This window comes from Apostichopus japonicus, chromosome 15, assembly GCF_037975245.1.
Source record: "Apostichopus japonicus isolate 1M-3 chromosome 15, ASM3797524v1, whole genome shotgun sequence".
Taxonomy (NCBI): Eukaryota; Metazoa; Echinodermata; class Holothuroidea; order Aspidochirotida; family Stichopodidae; genus Apostichopus; species Apostichopus japonicus.
In genome coordinates this window covers 23,097,798-23,122,915 of record NC_092575.1, presented here as the reverse complement: position 1 = coordinate 23,122,915, position 25,118 = coordinate 23,097,798, and the positions used below count along the sequence as shown (strand labels likewise).

At 36.6% G+C, this 25,118-nt stretch overlaps 1 protein-coding gene across 4 annotated transcripts in view; it reads left to right on the top strand.

Annotated features, from left to right (window-relative positions):
- Positions 1-25,118, top strand: part of LOC139980529 (uncharacterized) — a 290,788-nt gene that overhangs the window by 253,696 nt on the left and 11,974 nt on the right. The window contains exons 1-7 of one of the 4 annotated variants that reach the window (XM_071992233.1): positions 2,434-2,885; positions 3,375-3,447; positions 5,208-6,063; positions 9,118-9,388; positions 18,332-19,551; positions 22,397-22,534; positions 22,924-23,008. In XM_071992233.1, coding sequence (XP_071848334.1) covers positions 3,428-3,447; positions 5,208-6,063; positions 9,118-9,388; positions 18,332-19,551; positions 22,397-22,534; positions 22,924-23,008 — 2,590 coding nt within the window. In that variant the 5' untranslated portion in view covers positions 2,434-2,885; positions 3,375-3,427. Of the gene's footprint in view, positions 1-2,433; positions 2,886-3,369; positions 3,448-5,207; positions 6,064-9,117; positions 9,389-18,331; positions 19,552-22,396; positions 22,535-22,923; positions 23,009-25,118 lie in introns of those variants that run through there. The other 3 variants (XM_071992231.1, XM_071992232.1, XM_071992234.1) reach the window with 3 other exon arrangements.

Below are 25,118 nucleotides of genomic sequence, written 5' to 3'. Positions count from 1 at the left end.
TATATATATATATATATATATATATATATATATATATATATATATGTATATATATATATATATATATATATATATATGTATATATGTATATATATATATATATATATATATATATATATATATATTTATATATATATATATATATATATATATATATATATATATATATATATATATATATATATATATATATATATATATATATCACATAGAATGTTGGTCAATATTCACAAAGAGTGCTCTATGCCAAGGCAGAGCTAGAATATCACATAATTGCCTGATGATCGGTGCGCGAGCCGTACACGTGAAACTCCGAGTAGCAGTATGATGATAGTTTAGTTAAGTATATTATGTGATATATATATATATATATATATATATATATATATATATATATATATATATATATATATATATATATATATATATATCTATGTCCTATGTCCAACTATACTATACTAATACTCACTCACTATCCTACTCTCTCACTCACTCATCGACTACTATACTACTCATACTACTACTCACTCACTATCACTCACTCTACACTCTCACTAACCTATATCTCTCACTCACTATTCATCACTACTCACTCTACTCATACGTAACCCCCCAACAATTACCTAGTCTCACCCAATTATTGGACATGCTGAAGAGGCTAACTTTAATGTTGAATTGTTACAAAGTTAGATATTTTCATGTTCACATCTCAAATAGGAACATTTTGTGTGGTCTACGTGACGAAAAAGTGTAAACAATCATCTGCAAGTTGCACCATTTTGCATTATTCAATATATCTCAATTGTCAACAATTTCTGGAGGGGAAGGGGACACCCCTCCTCTCGTACCCCTTGCCCGGCGATCGTTTGGCGATCGCACTTTGCTCGTGGTTCGCCATCCTCATCTCAATATCTGTGGATCACCACTGGCCCCTAATGTCAAAAAGAAATATACGCCACTGTTAACCCTTATCCCGGTGTGTTTATTTGTACACGCACAGCGTGTGTAGGGCCTTGCTATAGATACAAGATGAGGAAAGTTCGTTGTGACCTTTCCATTAACGGTACCATGTGTATAGGGTATTGTAATTAACATGGTGCATTGGAACAGCAGTGTGAAGGCAATAAACTTGTAGTCATATAGGTTATAAGTATCATCATCATTACCCAAGAACTCAAATATTTACTTTCCATATATTTAACTGAGCACAAATAACGAACTCTGAACACAAAATCATATTTTGTAGGCTCTCCGCGTCACAGCTATAGCTTCTTGGACACGTTGTAACCGATAAGTAGATGGAAATTACCCGAATCAAATGAGGAACCACTTCACACCCTCTTTTCATCCACATCTCCGTCTTCCTCCTCACCTTCTGCTGTTGTAAGCTCGAAACAGTATCCTAAAAAATAATAAAAACGACTGTTTTCATATTTCTACGAAATGAAGAAGACAGGGTTATCGAATTTGTTATCATTCTTGGTGACGTACATGGACTGTTGGACTTGAAGTGTTTGAATAAAGCAACAAGCTCGTGCTAAAACAAGACTACGTTAGTGCATGGCTAGTCCAAAGTGCTAGATAACGTCAGTGTTGTCTAGGAACAGTTGGAATTAAGTATTAAAGCAGTAGAACGCATATATTTAAGGTTTATCTTAAAACCCGGTATACTCTGCACAGGGCTTACCATGTTAATATTATTTAGAGGACGACAGACATTGTGTTCCAATGGGAATGGAAGTTAAGGCTGACTCATAGAAGAACGAAGTTCATAAAGGAAGCTCGGCATCTTTCGCCTGCATTTACACTGACACATACAATGAACCAATTTTTGAACATATTTGCATCCACTGTGTTTACTCCCGTCTGAACTCCCCAACCTTACTCCCTCCCCAACTTATCCAAGAGACCTAATATACCCTGATGTGAAACACTTCATCTCCTTATTTTTGTCAGGTTTCTATTTTGAATATTAACGGGAAACCATTTAGGATTTCCCAATATTCCGTTATCAGATAAGACTATAGATATAGGACTGTTGACCACACAAGTCGGCCGTAAATATATATGAAAAACGCATTAAAATCATGCGTGTTTTAATGACTTATTTTGGACTTCTTAGACGACAAATACTAGTGACCCACTTGCTCAATGAAAGACAGATTGAGGGAGAGGAAGGGAAATATCTCAGGCTATGTGATTATCTCGATGATCTGTAGACTTTACAGACAGATCATCTGTATTGATGTTACGCCAACCCACCCTCTCCCTCCTCTCCTCTCCTCTCCCTCCCCCCATCCCTTCCCTCCTCTCCCTCCCCCCATCCCCTCCTCTCCCCTCCTCTCCCTCCCCTTTTTGAAGTTCGATGTTTTTAATTAAGTACATCATAAATTCAATATAACACTCAAATAGGTTCAGTATAACAAAAAGGTAAATCTCACCGAACTGCTTTAAATTCAATATTGACTTAAAAATCACGCGATATGGTTTATATCTAAGAGGTCAAGGGTTAGTGGGCGTAATTTTTTATTTTATTCCTTTGCTAGACACCAGCTCAGATCAAGCCTGCCGTCCTCTCTTACTATAGTAGTTATCCATCCACTACCTCTTTTGTGCTCAACGCTTCAGTGTTTATTATCTTATATTCAGTTGAGAATTTGCTTCATCCTCTGATCAAAGTCACAGCATTTCTTTTTAATTTTCAATTATCTCAAAGAGCCCTCTGTTTGAAATTTGTGTTATCACAGCACGCTTCGTTGACCTGCCAGTGACTCAGCATAAAAAAAACGGATCGAATTATATCAAGAACAAGTATATATTCAAGACCTTTCGAAGAATACTAGCTGTTCCTCACCTACACCTGTCTAACACAGACGTATGTAATTGTAAGTAAAAATAAAACATTCATGAATTTCTATTAACAGCACTGCAGTGTAGGGAAATAAAGAAAAAATTGAACAACAGGCCTGTACGGGACATTTTGAATAAAACATTAAATGTCTTTGAAGAAAATCTCCACCTTTGACCATCGTATATGTGAATTTATAATTTTCTCGAAATTCCAACTGTTTTCTCACGATTTCGTCGTACTTTTCGCAATCCAGAATAATTAAATAAAACTGTAACGTAATTCCAGATTGATCGTACACAGTGTGTTTTTACAATCGGGGATGACCAGAAACATACTTTCATCCATCATATTAATTCAAGGGTGCTTATTAAACATCAAATGAGGCCGCAGCATTCACCCAAAAAGATCCTCTTTCCGTTCTGTTTATTTCTGTATTTATTGGGATATTCCTCGATAAGAATTTTTTTTGGGGGAAAGTCACATTTGTATCTTAAAATATTTTCTAAATTTATTCGCAGACCAGGACTCCCGCTGCATTAATATAATTCTCGTAGAACTTATTAAGCACATGTGAAAATGGCCACCACGAAAACCTCGTAAGTGTCATTATTTCTTTTACAAAATATCCAAATATGTATATTCTTGGCAATTATACATGACAGATATATAAAAAAAAAGTATTGATTATTTGTTTACTTAACAATCACCTAAAAATATACAAGCAATGTTGTATTATGAAAATCTTTCGTAAAAAGAAGTCTTGCATAAATGAAATGTTCGTTCCCGAGATAACTCCTGAAATGGGGGGGGGGGATCAGTGTCGAGGAGGTGGGTGGGGGGGGGGAGGATATCACGGGGTCGTTGCATTGAGGAGGTAAAGAACGAAGCCATCTTAAGTCGCGGATCAAATGGATCCTCTCTGCATTCTGTGCCACAAATTTCATTATTTTAATATGACTACGAAACAGCACCTTACGATTGATTACTTTAATTTATCATCAAAAGGGCACTTAATGATTAAACTTTTCTTAAATGTCTCAACAAAAGGACATTTTTTAAAAACCACAAAATGACAAAGTAAGGTACCGGTATTTGTCCAAGATGTGCTTTTCTCATATGAAACGGGGCACGTCTTAATGATAACGATTATGTTACAAAACAGGAGGAACGTATCCCCTCGGATGCACAGCATCGGGTCAATCGCCCCTGGATAAAATACAAATTTTATAGAGATAAAAGAACATGTTTTGGTGGAGTATTTAGAAGTTTAAAACAGCGAACTAACATTAAGATTTAGCATTGCAGTATGAGGCACCGGCGTCATCGATCTCTGTACCCTTAAGTGAGCATTCCAGGGTTTAAGCATATTCTGTTGGTAAATATCTTTGACACATATGTAGCTATAGAGACTATAATATGTCTTAGAACTCAAAACTAAACTTCTGTCTGAAGTTAACCCGTGAAAACTTTACACCAAGTTGATTTTCTTTAATAGCGCCATCATTTGTTCATTAGCGGAGCCCTTGATAAAGTTAGCTTTCTTGAATAGCTCTACCAGCTACAACTTATGGGTGTCTAATTGTCTCACATATTTTGGCCTTAACACAAATTAATATGAATGTAATGCATGTGGTCAACACACAGCACCTGTTGCATTAGAAAATTACATAAGTACATATATACGATAACGATGAATATTGAAGATAAATAAATCCTAGTCAAGCAAACTAACTAATACCTATGCAATTTCATAAATTTGACTGAAACTGCTGCCTTTAACAATAATTAGGCCTATTGTCGGTGTTGTTATATTGTTAAAGGAATATTTTCATATCGGTACACACAGTAATTGCTTTGCATTGTTCTTCATTCTGAGTTTCATTTCGACTTTAATAGGATACTTATAATATGAATATTTTGTTCGGTCAATTTTTGCAATTTCAAGCACATTTTACTCCGCTTGCCAATTATACATCCATGTGGCGCCATGTACTTCCTTCACGCTTATGCGCGAGAATTTTGGTCTAAACTGTTGTAACTTTGTAAGTCATTGTACTATAGGCCAGTATCCTTATCATTAACATTAGGCATTGAACGTCACGTTTTCGAAGATTACTATGTCGGTTTATTGCTCTGGACAACTGCCATTGTGTTTCACGACTTTATATTTCCATTGTATTAATTATCAATAGATTTTTAAGGATTCAGTACCCCTCATAAGGCCTAGCGACTTCGAAGTCTGGGCGCTGTTCATCAACATTCCGTCGATCAAAAATCACTCTAAATTCTTCGTTACCACGGATACAAGCTTCCAACCTTGACCTTACTTTTCACTTTTTGCCTTCCACACACACAGCGTACGTACAACGATACCAAGATTCACTGTACAAGATGGCTACCAGGTTCGGTACATGGACGTGCTCGATACTGGCCGTTTGGCAGTCGCTGGATCTAGCGACGGGAAAAAGAACTCTTTTATCGATCTGTTTATGTTTAACATTAATCCTGATTCTCAGGAAAAACCGTTATTATTGACGCCAGAGCCCTATTTTTCTGAGGAATTTACCGAGTTTGGTTCATCATGGCGGTCTGTTTGTTTACTGGATGATCGTCTGTTTTTAACGTGTTGTAATGATACGATATCATTGCACGATAGTAGTAATGGCGGTCTGGTCAAGCAAGGGAAGTTTAACGGTGGAGCCTACTGTATGACAACCAGAGATGGTTTAGTGTATGTCGGTTTAAGATTCAGTAATGAGGTGATTGTCTTAGATGCGAGAGAATTGAGAATAAAGAAGACAATCGCCTTTAAAGGATTAGAAGGAGACTGGCCTGATGATATAACAGTTAGTAATAATAAACTGTTTGTCTGTACAGGCCGGTATAGGAGAGCTTATATGTGTAATAGTGAGGGAAGAACAGAACAGAAATATACAAACACACAGGACAGAGGTGCATGTAGTATAACAGTCAGTGAAGAGAAAGGATTAATATTTATATTATGGGGTAAAGGTGGGAGTAGACAAGTAGTTGTTTACTCTCTATCTGGGGGTCATTCTTCCATCTCTGGGGGTCATTCTTCCATCTCTGGGGGTCATATCTTGGCTTCTTTTAAAGTTCCTGATAATACCTGGAGAATCAGGATCAATAATAACATAAACAGATTGTTTTTGGTTACCAGCACAACTGGAGAAGTCTATGAATATCACACAGTAAGTACTGATGAAGGAAATATAGGCCTATGGTCAAAATTAGGAATATTTATCACTTTCATTAAAGCAATCCTTTTGATTGAAGCTCAACAAATTGGGTATCATTCTATGCGAACAAGTGACGAGAAGACACTCTTAGATGTTTTGAGATCTACTTTGCAAAATTTAATGAAAAATAAGTGCACAATTTTCCTTTGGGATTTGCTGATTCTGGTAAGGTTGTCATGGAAAGTGTTTTGCACTGTCAATTAAAATTGGTTTTCCTTATTTTCTCAGTCTTAATTGATTCAAAAATAAAGAAAATTGTTACTAGTGAATGCGGAATTTTATTGTTAACAAAAATGTCACTTTTTTGTTGAGATTGAGATCAAAATGGTGGAAAAGTAAGTGCAATTTAAAAAAAAAAATTTAGGCCATTGGATTTTTTATGCCTGTTGCAATAATAGAGCGACATACAAAATTTGGGAAATATTTGTTCTTATTTTCTGACTATACAACCTGCTAATTTTAACAAATATGATACTAGTGAATGCGGAATTTTATTGTGAACACAAAGATCACTTGCTTGTTAAGATGGAGATCAAAATGGTGGAAAAGTAAGTGCAATTTTTTTTTTAAATTTAGGCCATTGGATTTTTGATGCCTGTTGCAATAATAGAGCAACATACAAAATTTGGGAAATATTTTTTCTTATTTTCTGACTATACAACCTGCTAATTTTAACAAATATGATACTAGTGAATGCGGAATTTTATTGTGAACACAAATATCACATGTTTGTTAAGATGGAGATCAAAATGGTGGAAAAGTATATGTAATTTTTTTTTTTAAATTTAGGCTGTTGGATTCATGTTGCCCGTTGCAATAATAGAAACAAACTATTGTTCAAAACACAACAAGTTCAATTTTCCTTGAAATGAGGTAATATTCAAGAAAAATTCAGGGCAATATTTTTATCTTAATTTAGGCTATAGTTATTAGTTCAATTGTCTCTAGTGCACATGTATAGCAAATACTGCAGTGAGAATACCTTGATTTGTTGACAGTATTCAAGTCTTGATAAAATGGTATGACACAAGCTTCCTTCTATTTTGGGATGTAGGTTTATGTTTATTTAGGTGAAATTTTTTTTTAGGTTTATTTAGGTTTATTTAGGTGAAAATTTGTCAGAAATGCAGAGAAAGTAATGTATTACTAGTGTCTTCCTGTCAATTTGTGACAATAGACATCACTTTGTGTAAGTGAAGATACACAATATCCTGCCCAATTGTCTTAATATGTAGTAGATTAATTAACTTTAGTGAAGATCCCCATTCATTACAGTAGCTGTCACCAAGCACACAGTGTAACATATATGTAATTGCTATGCAGTGGCGGCGTCAGGAACTTTTTGTTGGGGAGGCTAAGGGGGGGCTAAGCCAATTTTTTGGGTGGCTTACAAGATTGAGTGATCCCCGTCCTGGGGGAGGGGTATAAGGGGAGCGGGTGCCCCCCTCCCCTGTTGAAATTTTTCCCAATCCTGGAAAGGCCTACATGCAAAATGGTGGCATTTAGCGAGGCTTTTGTCACCTGAAAATTTCTCCAAAAATATGCATTTTTTTGTGAGTAACTTTTAGTCAAATTAGAATGGAAGATACCAATTCACAGTTTTCGTATCACTAAAATATTACCTGCTGTGAAAGATCCAATTCCTTTGCTCAATTGTTATATCGCACTCTCTGACACAACTCTTGTTTTAGTCTGTATACACGCTGTTTGTGAAACGCACACGACATTGCTGTATGAGAACAAAATTCATCAAAATTTCCATTGACCATTGTAGCACTGCGTTATGGCTGACAAAATTTGGGTAGGCTATATTGTTTCAATGAGGTTTTTTTTTGTGCCTATTTCAGTTGGGGGGCTAATGGGGGGCTGACTACTTCAGTGGGGGGGGGGCTAAAGCCCCCCAAAGACCCCCCTTGGCGCCGCCACTGTTGCTATGCACATGGATTTAATGTGATCAAATTACTACCCATGTGAGAATGCAATACCACATGTTAACCAGTGTAATGACAATGGTCTTCTTGTCAGTAATAGACCTTTTTATATCATCAGACCACCCTCAGTAAATTATATCTAATGGGATTAATTAACCCAAGAAACTTTGTTATCATAGTATTATAATAAGTTGACAACTGCACATAACTTCACATAACTTCACTAATTGAATGTTTCACATGCATTCTTTGTCATGAAGCTGTAAATAGCTCATACAGTAACTGCAGTAGCTGCACATGCAATTTATACACCAATCTTAAAAAGTCTTGACAGTGCATATATATGCACTTTGATTATTCATGCATTGATCTGCAGCACATGTAGTTTAGCTGTGCAACTTACAAGCATACATACTTTCCAGTCTATAGTGCACTTCTAAGTTAGTTGTGTGTACTCATTCAGTAAATCTCTATTGCAAGATTGTAGGATTAAATAAATGAATCTTCTGTTAGTAAAATACTGCATCAATGATTGACATAGTACAGTAAATTCATGAAAACAACACAATTAAGGAAAATGTGAGTGGTAAGAAGGGGATTAGGGAGAGGGTTATTAATGTTGTTTTAATGTTATCGACCACCTACATTGCCCAGAATAGAAGACACTTTAACTAGTTCCCACACAAACACAGGTCACAATGTAGTGTTTATTACCTAAATTTGGAGAATAATGTTTAGCCAATAAACTATAATTTTAAGTTGGTGGGGCCAAGAATAAATCTACAACAATCTGCCTGATATAGCGTCATGTATAGAAGCATGTACCTGGACAGTCTTAAAAATCAATCCAACCAATTGTTTTCTTTTAATACTTTTAATTTATTCTGAAATACATGTAAAAGATTGTTGTTAGAGGAATTCGGGTAAAACACAGTCACACAATCAACACTTATATTAAAAGATATCCTTCCCTTGGAATGTGTTGCTGTCTTAATGCGTCAACATTGTACATCTATTTTTTCTTATAGTCACCAGTATATTTATATGATTTTGTTTTTGTTGTCTTTTGTTATAGAGTGACATCTTTACCTTTGATAGCCTCCTGATCCACTCAGAGTCATTTATTGAGAAAGATGACTGTCAGAAGCTACTTGACTACTTTGAAGTTCCAGCTAAGGAGTCAAAGGACATTATTAAGAGTGATGTACCCTTTTCTTCTCTTGTCCACCATCTCAGAGAAGCAGGGAAGGTCTCTGTTGATGACATCAGCCATTTAATGACAGCATGCTCTAACAAAGGACTGAGTAAATTGGTGGCAGTATTGACTGTCTACCAACAAGTTCAAGGTAAGTTTATATCAGAGAGCTTAACAAGTTGAATATGTTGTGAATCACAAAACATTCAAACTCTTGCCCACACAAAGAATAAAATGGTTTGAGCTAATATTGTATCGTTGTAAAGTTCTATTTGGGGTCCTGAAGGGGATCTTGGGGGGGGGGGACAATCCACGCAAATGAAAGGGAACGTTGTTTAACTGCAATCTATTCCACAAATTGGCAGCATGCACGAACCTAGATGAACATGCAGCATACAAAAGGATACAATGAGCTGTAATGGAGCAGTAATGGAGCAGTAAAGGAGCAGCATTTAACAAGATGTATGAAACATGAATAGAACAATATACTATATATGCCTCCTTGCAATATAACCCGGCTAACTAGTGTCCATCAACACTCTCTAATTAAAACGTTAAGAAGTAGCAACCATAGTGCATGAGAACCCCACCAGTGTAACTCTTGAATTTCCTTTGAACTGATCTGACAGTCCACAACAATTATGATATACCCAATTGACTAATTGGAAACATGATAAAATAATAACAAATAACGCAGCAGATCAGAACCACTTCAATCACATCCTAACAGTCACAAGTGAAGAATACAAGAACCTATACCCAACTTGATCATACCCCTTTAATATGAATGTCAAGTTATGATGAATACAAAGATGAATACCAAATTAATTAATAACTATGCCTTTACTTTAATCATTATTCATCACCAGAATTATCTTTGAATACAAGCCGGTTATCCATTCATTTTACTTGCATTTGTTCACATGAAATTCTCTGTACACATTATTTTGTATCTGTACTGCATACTGCTTTAAGGTAATGCTTAAATGATGAGAACCAAATAGCAACCCCATTAATAACAATTAAGCTTAACAAGGTAATGGTTAAATGACATCCAAAATACAAATACATCAGAATATGCCCTGACATGACTACTCTAACTCACCAGACCACAACCAGGTACACTACAGTACTTTAATGTAGGTGTATTATGATGAGACTCTACTTCTACAAACCCTCTGAACCATCAGGAATCTACTGTAAAGAAGTTATGATAATAACCAACAGTTGAACTAGCTATTAACACACAACCAACACAACCAGACACCAACCTGCAGCTATACATGTCAAAAGTAACAAGCTGTGTTGAAATCCTGACACAAATATTTACAGCAACAATCAAGAAATAAAGAGACCAAACAAAATACAATTTAAGAAGTTATTGAAGAGTAGAAGTAACAGCTTATTTCATATAAATTCCTGGCACAAAGCTTATATTTACTGCATATCCTAGCACAAAACTGACAAAAGTGTAACAGAACATTTTGCTTCACTATGCTGCTTTAATGCTGGCATGCACTAACACTAAATGTATTGATTAAGAACAACAAAGATCCACATTGTACAGTACTAACTTTCCACTGCACTGCCCAGAAACAAATACCAACATATATCTAACTCAATATATACAGAAATTATGATTAGAGTACAACAATGTAAGGTCTACAATATTGCTAACCTAACCTTAAAGGTACACACTTCCTTAACACTGTGGAGATCTACCTAACACTGAACACCTCATTTTGAATGCATAGCCACATATGAACATATAATTGACAGTTACTGACTCTTTAACCTTTCTATAGAACTAGGAAGTAGCATAATTGATAAAGCAACAATATACACTCATAAACCCCAGAACTAAACTCTTCTCTCAATGAACTAATTAATGTTAACAATTAAATGAAAAATTTGATGACTGGAGGCACTCTGAGCGATTGATTGATAACAAGCTGTGTTGAACCTGACACAAATGTTTACAATATAACAATCAAAATGCAATTAAAGAAGTAAGTAAAGAATAGAAGTAAGAGCTTATTTCATATAAATTCCTAACACGAAGCTCAGATGCACTGTTCCACCTAGCACGGAAGTGTTACATAACATTCAGCCAGTTGGGGCAATTTTCTAATGCTAATACCTCCATAAACTGTACTCCAATATCATGCTTCAAAGCACTGGTACAAACAGTTCCTAACCTTGATCTGATAGAAACATGATATATTCATATTACTCGTACTCACAATACCAGTGCTCTGCAGCGGGACATGACACTAGAGTATAGGAAAATTGTTCTAACTGGATGGAACACGTTGCTCCACTTTGCTGATTTAATGCTGGTGTGGACTAACACTATTGTATTGATTAACAACAACAAAGATTCACGTTGTAAGCTTTCAACTGCACTGCCCAGAAACAAATACCAACATATACAGTATCTAATTCAGCATAGATCCATATCCAGAAATTATGAATCGAGAACAACACGGTGTCTACAATACTGTTAACCTCATCTTAAAGGTTCACACTTTCTTTAACACTTTGAGATCTCCCTCACACTAAACCCCACATTTTGAATGCATAGCCACATATGTACACACAATTGACAATTACTGACTCTTTAACCTTTCTATAGAACTAAGAAGTAGCATAATTGATAAAGCCACACCATGTCGAGTCAGCCATGCATTTATCATGGGTTATCTTAAGCATGAACCTCCAATATATACTCATAAACCCCAGAACTAAACTCTCAAAGTACTAATGTTAACCATTAAAGGAGAAATACCTGGAGGCACTCTGATCGAGTCATTGACCGCGACATCTTATAAGTAAATATATTCTTTTAAGTCACTGTACCACAGCCTTATCCTACACACAATACACAGTGCAATGCAGTATAGCTCATGTCAGCCCTCATTGCAGTAGGGGTCAAGTAGAAGTCCTTTAAATAAGGACAATTTAAGGCATGTTGTATTAGCCCAAAATATGCTAGATATTCATGGACACCTTTGGTCAAAATTCTTAAACTGTTTTTGGTTCCTTGCTTTAGCAAAAGGAACCTATGCAGTCAGGTTGGCGTGTGTGTGTATGTGTGTATGTGTGTGTGTGTGCGTCTGTGACACTTGCTTGGGTACGCTCTATCTCAATAAGGGAATGTTGGATTGAGGCCAAACTTGGACTATAGATCCGCCATATGGAGAAGGTGTGCCCTATTGTTTTTGGCGCTCACAAAGGTCACCAAAGGTCAGTTATGGTCCAAACTCCGAAAATATTAAAACTGCAATAACTCCCAGTGCCAATGTGCGACAAGGTTGATATTTTGGGACAAGTTGTGAACTGAATAGGGAAACATTTTCAAACTTAACGGTCATGTGATCCGAGGTCACCAAAGGTCAATTAATGATAAAAAAACTAGTATTTTTGCGATAACTTGAGAACGATTTGTCCGTTTGGGTTGGGAGTTGCCTCAATGTCATCCAATTGTCGACCCGCATCTTGGTGACCCTTGACCTCAATTTGACCTCTGGTGACCTTTTCGTGTTTTGGGGATTTTTACAGTTTCGATGCTATTTTCAGATGTCAAAGGTACCTTCTGATCATAAATGTCAATAGGTTGACCCCGTGTGACCTTTATGTGCGAAGTTATATGGGGTCAAAGTTTTTCGGTCGGAGTTAGGACGGTTGTACAGACTTTTCGTTTTGTTTTTTGGAATCAGGAGATTAAATTACATCTGAAACCAAGGTCAAAAGGTCAAAGGTCACATTAGAAAAAATGTGCTTATTTTGGGAGGAAACAGGAAAAAATGAAAATGTTTGGTTTTGATGCTAGATTTGGATATCAAAGGTACCTTCCGATCAAAAATGTCAATTGGTTGACACCTGTGTGACCTTCGTGTGCGAAGTTATACAAGGTCAAAGTTAATTTTTAGACATTTAATGCAATAACTCCCAGTGCCAATGTGCGTCAAGGTTGATATTTTGGGACAAGTTGTGGACTGGTTAGGGGAACATTTTCAAACTTAACGGTCATGTGATCTGAGGTCACCAAAGGTCAATTAATGTTAAAAAACTAGTATTTTTGTGATAACTTGAGAATGAATTGTCCGTTAGGGTTGGGAGTTGCTTCAATGTAATCCAATTGTCGACCCACATCTGGGTGACCCTTGACCTCAATTTGACCTCTGGTGACCGTTTTAGTGTTTTGTGGATTTTTACAGTTTTGATGCTATTTTCAGATGTTAAAGGTAACTTCTGATCATAAATGTCAATGGGTTGACCCCCGTGTGACCTTCGTGTGCGAAGTTATATGAGGTCAAAGTTAATTTCAGACATTTAATGCAATAACTTCCATTTCCAAGGTGTGACAAGGTTGATATTTTTGGAGTAGTTGCAAATGGTATAGGGGAATATTTTCAAACTCAACGGTTATGTGATACAAGGTCACCAAAGGTCAATTAATGATAAAAAATTAGTATTTTTGCGATAACTTGAGAATGAATTGTCCGTTAGGGTTGGGAGTTGCTTCAATGTAATCCAATTGTCGACCCACATCTGGGTGACCCTTGACCTCAATTTGACCTCTGGTGACCGTTTTAGTGTTTTGTGGATTTTTACAGTTTCGATGCTATTTTCAGATGTTAAAGGTAACTTCTGATCATAAATGTCAATGGGTTGACCCCCGTGTGACCTTCGTGTGTGAAGTTATATGAGGTCAAAGTTAATTTTCAGACATTTAATGCAATAACTCCCAGTTCCAAGGTGTGACAAGGTTGATATTTTTGGAGTAGTTGCAAATGGTATAGAGGAATATTTTCAAACTTAACGGTTATGTGATACAAGGTCACCAAAGGTCAATTAATGATAAAAAACTAGTATTTTTGCGATAACTTGAGAACAAATTGTCCGTTAGAGTTGGGAGTTGCTTCAATGAAATCCAATTGTCGACCCGCATATGGGTGACCCTTGACCTCAATTTGACCTCTGGTGACCTTTTTGTGTTTCGGGGATTTTTACAGTTTCGATGCTATTTTCAGATGATAAAGGTACCTTCTGATCATAAATGTCAATGGGTTGACCCCCATTTGACCTTCGTGTGCAAAGTTATTTGAGGTCAAAGTTAATTTTCACACATTTAATGCAATAACTCCCAGTGCCAAGGTGTGACAAGGTTGATTTTTTTGGACAAGTTGCAAATGGTATAGGGGAAGATTTTCAAATTTAACGGTCATGTGATCCAAGGTCACCAAAAGTCAGCTAATGTTAAAAAAGTAGTATTATGGGGGGAGAAAATGGGCAAAGAAAAAATGTTTGAAATTTTTATACTTTTGATGCTATATTCACGTCTCACCAATCAGAAATGTCAACATGTTGACCTCAGGGTGACCTTTGTTTTAAGTTACATACAAGTTCAAAGTTAATTTTCAGACATTTAATGCAATTAAATCTCAATGCCAAGGTGTGACATGGTTGATATTTTGGGACAAGTTGTGAATGGGGTGGTGGAACATTTTGAAACTTAAAGGTCATGTCATCTGAGGTCACCATTGTTAGCATATCTGTTGACACGCTTGTAAGTCTCTTATATTTCTTACATTTTCGACGCCATATTTAGATCTCAAAAGTGCCTTTTGATCCAAAATCCAATCACATTTTGTGATCACAAAAGTGTTGGCTATAGTGTTGGTTACTTTATGGGAACATGTAGGACCACAATTACTTGGACTTTTTCAGCCCAATCTTGCTTGATAATATGATGTTTATTGTCATATACCCCAAGCAAGGAACCACAGTGCCCTTGGGCTCTTGTTGGTTCCTTGCTTTAGCAAAAGGAACCAATGTAGTCAGGTTGGCGTGTGTGTGTGTGTGTGTGTACGTGTGTGTGTGCGTCTGTGACACTTGCTTGGGTACGCTCTATCTCAATAAGGGAATGTTGGATTGAGGCCAAACTTGGACTATAGATCCGCCATATGGAGAAGGTGTGCCCTATTGTTTTTGGTGCCCACAAAGGTCACCAAAGGTCAGTTATGGTCTAAAAACCGAAAATATTAAAACTGCAATAACTCCCAGTGCCATTGTGTGACAAGGTTGATATTTTGGGGCAAGTTGTGAACTGGTTAGGGGAACATTTTCAAACTTAACGGTCATGTGATCCGAGGTCACCAAAGGTCAATTAATGATAAAAAACTAGTATTTTTGCAATAACTTGAGAACGAAATGTCTGTTAGGGTTGGGAGTTGCCTCAATGTAATCCAATTGTCGACCCGCATCTGGGTGACCCTTGACCTCAATTTGACCTCTGGTGACCTTTTCGTGTTTTGGAGATTTTTACAGTTTCGATGCTATTTTCAGATGTCAAAGGTACCTTCTGATTTTAAATATCAATAGGTTGACCCCGTGTGACCTTTATGTGCGAAGTTATATGGGGTCAAAGTTTTTCGGTCGGAGTTAGGACGGTTGTACAGACTTTTCGTTTTGTTTTTTGGAATCAGGAGATTAAATTACATCTGAAACCAAGGTCAAAAGGTCAAAGGTCACATTAGAAAAAATGTGCTTATTTTGGGAGGAAACAAGCAAAAAAGAAAATGTTTGGTTTTGATGCTAGATTTGGATATCAAAGGTACCTTCTGATCAAAAATGTCAATTGGTTGACACCCATGTGACCTTCGTGTGCGAAGTTATACAAGGTCAAAGTTAATTTTCAGACATTTAATGCAACAACTCCCAGTTCCAAGGTGTGACATGGTTGATATTTTTGGACAAGTTGCAAATGGTATAGGGGAATATTTTCAAACTTAACGGTCATGTGATCCGAGGTCACCAAAGGTCAATTAATGTCAAAAAACTAGTATTTTGGGGGTAGAAATGGGCAAAGAAAAAAGGTTTGAATTTTTATAGTTTGATGCTCTAATTTAGGTCTCATCCATCAAAAATGTCAATAAGTTGACTCAAGGTGACCTTTGTATGTTAAGTTATATGAGGTCAAAGTTAATTTTCAGACATTTAGTGTAATAACTCCCAGTGCCAAGGTGTTACACAGTTGATATTTTGAGACAAGTTGCAAATGGTATAGGGGAATATCTTCAAACTTAAAGGTCATGTGATCCGAGGTCACCAAAGGTCAATTAATGATAAAAAACTAGTATTTTTGCGATAACTTGAGAACAAATTGTCCGTTAGGGTTGGGAGTTGCTTCAATGTAATCCAATTGTCGACCCGCATCTGGGTGACCCTTGACCTCAATTTGACCTCTGGTGACCTTTTTAGTGTTTTGTGGATTTTTACAGTTTCGATGCTATTTTCAGATGTTAAAGGTAACTTCTGATCATAAATGTCAATGGGTTGACCCCCGTGTGACCTTCGTGTGAGAAGTTATATGAGGTCAAAGTTAATTTTCAGACATTTAATGCAATAACTCCCAGTTCCAAGGTGTGACAAAGTCGATATTTTTGGAGTAGTTGCAAATGGTATAGGGGACTATTTTCAAACTTAAAGGTTATGTGATACAAGGTCACCAAAGGTCGATTAATGATAAAAACTAGTATTTTTGCGATAACTTGAGAACGAATTGTCTGTTAGGGCTGGGATTTGCTTCAATGTAATCCAATTGTCGACCGCATCTGGGTGACTCTTGACCTCAATTTGACCTCTGGTGACCTTCAAGAGTTTTGAGGATTTTAACAGTTTCGATGCTTTTTTTCAGATGTTAAAGGTACCTTCTGATCATAAATGTCAACAGGTTGACCCCTGTGTTCACGACCTTCGTGTGCAAAGTTATAATGGGGTCAAAGTTTTCGGTCGGAGTTAGGATGGCTGTAAAGAATTTCCATGTTGTTTTTTGGAATCAGGAGATCAAACTACATCTGAAACCAAGGTCAAAGGTCACATATGAGAAAAGAAATGCTTAATTTGGGAGGAAACGGACGAAAAAGAAAATGTTTGGTTTTTTATGCTAGATTTGAATGTCAAAGGTACAGTACCTTCCGATCAAAAATGTCAATGGGTTAACTCCCGGGTGAGCTTTGTGTGTGAAGTTATACGAGATGAAAGTAAATTTTCAGACATTTAATGAAATAACTCCCAGTTCCAAAGTATGACAAGGTTGATATTTTGGGACAAGTTGCAAATGGTATAAGGAGAGTATTTTCAAACTTAAAGGTCATGTGATCCAAGGTAACCAAAGGTCAATGGTAATGTTAAAGGTAATGTTAAAGAAATAGTATTTTGGGTGGAGAAAATGTGCAAAGAAAAAAAGTTTGAATTTTTACAGTTTTGATGCTCTATTTAGGTCTCACCGATCAAAAATGTCAATGGGTTGACCCCCGGGTGACCTTTGTGTGTGAATTTATGTGTACAAGTTCATAGTAAATTTTTAGACATTTAATGCAATTAACTCACTGTGCCAATGTCTGACACGATTTATGTTTTGGGACAAGTTGTGAATGGGGTGGTGGAACATTTTCAAACATAACGGTCATGAGATCTGAGGTCACCAATGTTATCATATCTGTTGACCCGCTTGTAGGTGACCTTATATTTCTTACATTTTCGACGCCATATTCAGATCTCAAAAGTGCCTTCCGTCCGATCAAAAATCCGATCACATTTTTGTGATCACTAAAGTGTTGGCTACAGTGTTGGTTACTTTATGGGTACATGTAGGACCACAATAGCTTGGACTTATTAGACTATTTGAGCACAATCTTGCTATGATAATATTATGTGTATTGTCATATACCCCTATGCAAGGAACCACAGTGCCCTTGGGCTCTTGTTAAATTTTGTAATTTAGTATCCTTGATGTATTTGAGGATCATTGAAAGAGTTCTACTTAGTTAAATTCCTCAGAAGCAGTGCCAAATTCAACACCAAGGAAAGTGAAAGATTAGCATGGCCACCCTTAATATATATAACATTATAAAGTTGGACCAAATAAGAGCTCACTAAATTTGATGTAAATTTGTCAAAATATTTTCCTGGAAGTTTTAACCGCAGCAATTTTTAAGATACATTGAACTGTATTCATTTGCATAACTAAATCTCTTGGGTGGAAGACAATGTTTAACCATGTTTGCATCTTATATGTATGTTTCAGATTCAAAGTTGACCAAGACAGTACTAAAAGATCAACTAAAGAAATCTGAAGACAAAAGGCAGGAACTCTCTGTCAATCTAACTGAATCAGAATATGAAAAACAACAGCTCACTGGAAGACTAAAGACAACAGAGGAGGAAAGAAACCAACTGACTGGAAGACTTAAGACAACAGAGAAGGAAAAACAACAATTGAGAGATACATTTAAGGCAAAAGAGGAGGAAAGACAACAATTGAAATATACATTGAAGGCAACAGAGGAGGAAAGACAACAGCTGACTGGAAGACTTAAGAAAACAGAGGAGGAAAGACAACAATTGAAAGATACATTGAAGGCAACAGAGGAAGAAAGACAACAGCTGACTGGAAGACTTAAGACAACAGAGGAGGAAAGAAAACAGCTGACTGGAAGACTAAAGACAACAGAGGAGGAAAGACAACAATGCAAAAAGAGATTGAAGGTAACAGAGGAAGAAAGACAAAAAGTTACTGAAAGATTTAAGACAACAGAGGAGGAAAGACAACAATTCAAAGAGAGATTGAAGGCAAGAGAGGAAGAAAGACAACAGCTGACTGGAAGACTAAAGACAACAGAGGAGGAAAAACAACAATTCAAAGACACTTTGAAGGCAACAGAGGAAGAAAGAAAACAGCTGACTGGAAGACTAAAGACAACAGAGGAGGAAAGGCAACAGCTGACTGGAAGACTACAGACAACAGAGGAGGAAAGACAACAATTGAAAGAGAGACTAAAGACAACAGAGGAGGAAAGACAACAATTGAAAGATACATTGAAGGCAACAGAGGAAGAAAGACAAAAAGTTACTGAAAGATTAAAGACAACACAGGAGGAAAGACAGCAATTCAAAGAGAGATTGAAGGCAAGAGAGGAAGAAAGACAACAGCTGACTGGACGACTAAAGACAACAGAGGAGGAAAAACAACAATTCAAAGATACATTGAAGACAACAGAGGAGGAAAGACAACAGTTGAAAGATACATTGAAGGCAACAGAGGAAGAAAGACAACAGCTGACTGGAAGACTTAAGACAACAGAGGAGGAAAGACAGCAATTTAAAGAGAGATTGAAGGCAAGAGAGGAAGAAAGAAAACAGCTGACTGGAAGACTTAAGAAAACAGAGGAGGAAAGACAACACTTCAGTGATGAACTGAAGACATTCAAGGATGAGAAAGAAGAATTACTTCAGCAGCAGAAAGAGGTTAGACTTCCCATAGCATGTGATTATAGATACTGTAACTGATGACCAAGTTACCTGACTTGGGTCATGAGAAATTTAGTCACTTTGGACAAGAATACCTTTCTGCTTGATCCATTTGTGAATTTTAAGTTACCATTTGCAAACACAACATGCATTTTAAGAAATAAGGGAATGGTTATTATGTCTAAAAGTAGATGTTAAATGATAAACATGTATTAAGAGCATTTGTCTCAAGAATAGTATGCAAGCATGATGTTTACTTCATATGATGTACAGTTGCTGTCACTGTATTAATATATAGGTCAACGTTCATTTGTGGTTCAGAGAGGCCAATCAGAACATGCACAGGTAAAAGTCTTTAATCCCTTTATCTCAAGAACAGAACTTTCAGAGAGTACTCATTTCCTGGTGGAATATGCTCTTTTAATGTGGAAGTTTGCTACTCAGCTGAAGTTAAACTGTATTGTTCTAATTGTTTAGTTACAAGTGACAGTTTACATTAACCAGCACAACTAAACAAAGGAATTTGTCATGTGCAATGGCAAAATATGTAGTACATTGAAGCATGTTACATCACAACATAAAATTAATTCAACTGATATATATCATTGAACATCTGTCCTTCAATGTGATAGGCCTACATTCCTATTCTAGAACGGTAATCCCACCATTCCTGGCAATTCCACTTGAAGGCAATTTGGTCACAAATCTCAGCACTACTTTATTGTAAACATGTGATTTCTCTGAGCCAGGTAGTAATTTTGCAATAGTCACACCCTCAAGTAGGTGGTCAAAAGCTTATCAGTTCAGCCTGCCTGAAAATAAGTGTGAAGAGTGTTGTCAACTTGAATAATGTTCTCCCTTCAGAGACAGGCTACTTCATAAATGTTTGATTCCTTGCCGAAGGCAGAAGGAACCTATGCGATGGTGATTACGTGTGTGTGTCTGCGTGTGGGTGCACTAATTTTGTTTGTATTCTGACTGAGGACTTGAAAAAAAGAATTTCAGTTCCTCTGTTGTGATTTCTAAAAATTCACCATGTCCTCGAAAGAATTCTATTATAATGGGGTATTGTTTTGGGTTAGGGTACATGGATTTGAACAACGGAAAAAACAATGGGATCCTCGGTCTGAATGTAAAACACACCTGGGTGTGGGTTTGTGTATGTGACGCTTTGGCTTGTAAACACGATATCTCAAGAGCCAAACATTTCCTAAAATAGAAATTTGGTTTGTAGGTAAGTAGATGGTTCATATTGTGTTTCATGGAGGTCAAAGGTCATTTGAGTTCAAGGTATGAAAACCTTGTAAACACAATATTTCAAGAATTCAAAGTTGCTTAAACTTCAAACTTAGTATGTGGGTAGCCATTAGTTATTAGATGTTCTCTAACCTTTTTCATGGAGGTCAAAGGTCACCAGAGATCAAAGGCTAACAACCGAGTAAACATGATATCCCAAGATGCAGAAGTTTCTTGAACTTGGTATGTTGGCAGCCCTTGCTGAGCAGATGACCTCTATTGTTTTACATGGATGTCAAAGGTCATTTGAGGTCAAGAGAGGTCAAGGTCTGAAAACCTTGTAAACCTGATATCTCAAGAAGTGAAAGTTGCTTGAACTTTATACTTAAGTATGCAGATAACCTTAGGTGATAAGATGTTCTATATTATTTTTCATGGAGGTCAAAGGTCATATTAGGTCTGAAAACTTTGTAAACATAATATATCTCAAGAAGTACAACTTGCTTGAACTTTAAACTAAATATGTTGGTAGCCCTTGGTGAGCAGATGATGCCTATTGTTGGTTTTGATGAATATCGTAACCTTTGCAATCATGATGGCTATGTGTGTATGTATATATATGTGTGTGTGCATTTGTGACGCCCAGCTTGTAAACACGATATCCCAAGAAGGGAAACTTTGACCAAGTTCAAGAAGCTTATTTTTTTCTGTGGTGGTCAAAGGTCATTTGAAGTCACTAGGGGTCAAAATGTGGAAACCTTGTAAACACGATATCTCAAGTAAAGACACTTTGGCAGACATCATATAGTGTGTAGAGGTACCACATTGAGTAAAAGGAGCCTATTGTTTCTGTTGAGGTCAAAGGTCATTTGAGGTCACTAGGGGTCAAAATGTGGAACCATGTTTAACACAATATTTCAATATTAAATAAGGACTGATGTCATATTAGTATCTATCAAAGTTGATGTATCTATCAAATTTGATGTATCTATCAAATTTAGTACAAGAAGCCTGTTGTTGAGGTCAATGGTCATTCCAGGACAGCCTGTGTCATTTTGAATTTATTGTTTGTCATATCACACTGCTCACTGTATTACTAATATCAAGTATGTTGGATACCCTCACTATACATTGCATCAGATTCAGAAAATAGCTCATAATACATCATCGAAACCACTATGCATTATTGCATTCTGGTTTTTCATGGAGGTCAAGGTAGTTTGAGGTCAACAGATTTGGAAGTCTGAGAAATTTAAAAATGCAAGCACTTCAGAAGTTGTGACTTCAAACTGATCTCCATTTGCTATTTACATGTGTACAGTTTTCCTTGAGGTCAAAGGTCAATTACATGTTACAGTCAGAATGAGTCTGATTATGCAGATGTGAAGTTTTTTGATCTGCAAACCTCTTTGCATAGGTATGAATTACTCAATTCTGCAAGACTTGCCATTTCTGCTCAGCAATTCAGATCGTTGTAAAATCTTGTAGCTAAAGTTTCATATTGGCAAGGAATCACTAAGTCATTTAACTTTCTGGTTATGTGTGGCGAGTAACCACTGGGAGTTGCATCGTTCTTGTCTCGTTCATTGTGTTGTTTACATGAAAGGAGCTGGAAGAGGCTAAATCAAGTCTGAGAGCAACAAAAGATGAACTTGTGAAGTCACAACTGGAATATGCCAAAGAATCCATGGCCTTACAAGAGGTCCTGAAGCAGACTAGGGAAGCCTTGAATCAGCAACAATTGGTTAGTATAATTAAGTACAGTATAGTGTATCTGTAGTTAGTATACCACCAGTATCAAATTAAGTGTGTTTACAAAGTTAGCAAAGTATTGTGACTAGACCATTAATGTGTTGAATTTATTATATCATATTCCACTGTTGATGGTATTACGATGTGACAACATAATCTTGAGCTAACCAAAAGTGTTCTAAACTCATGGTACATTTGACTACAAATAGTGTGAAATGTATAATGAGTACATTCACCTAGATGTTAAAATCAGTTGCTTTTATCAGCTACTGTAAATACTCAATTGGTGTTACTTGACAGGTGACACAAAGGAAAACAGAGGTTCTTTTTAAAGTTTCACTACACCAAATAAGATATCTCTCCTATGTTGTTTATTTTCAGGCTTCATCCGCTTCTATTACGGAGGGAGAAACCCTACTTGAAGGACATGAAACTCCAGACATATCACAGGAATCAACTTTGGCAGGTAGGATCACAATAAAAAGATACAGTAATTACTGCTGCTGGTTGTAAATTTCCAGGCAGTTTAATGTTTCCTTATATAAGTCTGCTTATCCTTAAAAAGTCCTACCTGGAGATTTTCACAGCTGTCAGTGGAGATGTACGGAGAGTGTAGAGGGGGGGGGGGTTGGTGGGGGTAGTGACTTGAGTCATTTTAAGTAGTGTAGAATGGATTATCTTATGTCTTTTATGTTAAGATATTAAAAGTCAAAAGAGCTCTGCAGAGGTCTAATTTACATTAAGGAGTATCACAGAAACAGGTTAAATCGTTTTGATTCCTTGAATCTTTGCGATGGTGATGACGTGTGTGTGTGTATGTGTAACTTACTCGTAAACGTCAGAAGGAAAACTGGGGTACATTTCACATTTGGTATGTAGGTTCCCCTTACTTAGAACTGGTTTTGGATTGTTGTTGGCAGAGGTAAAAGGTCATGCGGGTCATCACAGGTCAAATTATGTAAACATTGTTTACACAATAATATCTCAAGAAGTGGAAGTTCAGGTAGTTCAAACTTGTTGTGTAGCTTGCTGTTGGTGAGCAAAGGATCTGTAGTGATTTTTATGTGAATATCAAAGGTCATTGGAGGCCAACTGAGGGAAACATTAAGACAATCTTATAAACATGATGTCTCACGGAAGGTAACCTGTTCAAATCTTATGTAGCTTGTGGATTTCCTGTAATTAGCGAATCCTATTGTTTGTGGTGAAAGGTCATTTTGGGTCAGCAGAGAGCAAAATGTGATTATATCAAAAGTGCAATATCTCCAGAACCAGAATATTATAGGAAGTCATATATGCATGGTATGATCGCCTTGTGAATTTATAGTTTGTACACAATATGGTGTAGGTCAGAGTTCATTTGAGGTCACCAGGTGTGAATACGTGAACACTTTGTAAATATATCCAGATAGGAAACTGCAGTAGCTGGTAAATATGGCTACGGCTTCTCTATAATGAATACTAAAACCTATTGTTATTGGTGGACGGTACAGGTTATTTGGGTTCACCAAAGGTTACATTCTGGAAATTATTAACATTACATCATAAGATAGGCAGCTTCAGAATAGATCAGAATATCATAGAGGTATATGACTTTCCTATAATGTGTACAAGAGCCCAGTAATTCTTTTTGAAGGTCAAAGGTCAAAAAAAGTGTAAACACCTTGAAAGCACTATAGCTGGATAATTTTGTTTTCAAGAGAGACTTCTACATTAATTCAAGTCAGTGGCTAACAGAATTTAATTTTTGAACATCTTTCTTTATAACTAGGAATGTGGTCTGTAATAAGCGTTTGGTTTCAGCATGACTTTTTTGTGCAAGGACATGGTGTACATAAAAGCACATAATCCTCTGGTAGGCATGCGGTCACTATCTAATACAAACAAAATAACACATCTAGGTATCTGTTGTATATCTGATCCAAGTATTAGCAATTTTAATTTAACTAAGTTCATTTAGGACGCGATCATACACCCATTTAGGAGATGTGTAAAAAAAAAAAAACATACGAAGCATGGAGGGTCATGTGATGTGCTCCATGGTAACAGTTATAATTTCTATCATATATAACCAAATAATGACATAACAAGAAATTGAATTAAACGGTACATTAGATCTTCATCTGGCTAGATATCAACTGAATACAGTGACTGTGTCAGGGGAAAGTAAGCTTGAGAGAACTGTGCTAAGCACGGCTCCTACAGGTTGAATCACACTGAATACAATTGGTGAAAGTTACAACTTAGATACTCTTTGACAATGGATTACAGAGGATGGGACAGGAAGTTACTCTGTCCACATATTTAACTTTCTCCTTAAACAGAGCTGGGTTAAGCTACTGAGAAATGACCAAACTATGACATCATTGGGAATGACATCATACTGAAAGTTATTTGATTGGTAGAGATCTGACATTCCTTGCACAGACAGGTGTAGCAGGGTTTCTGTTGTAGAGACTTACTGTAGAGGTCAAAGTGTTAGTGATCTACGGGGACTTAGAAGTTTGAAAAGTATATTATTATGTTGTTGGCTTGTAAATAGAAACTGTTAGTAACTTTCTGGGAAGTGTGATGTA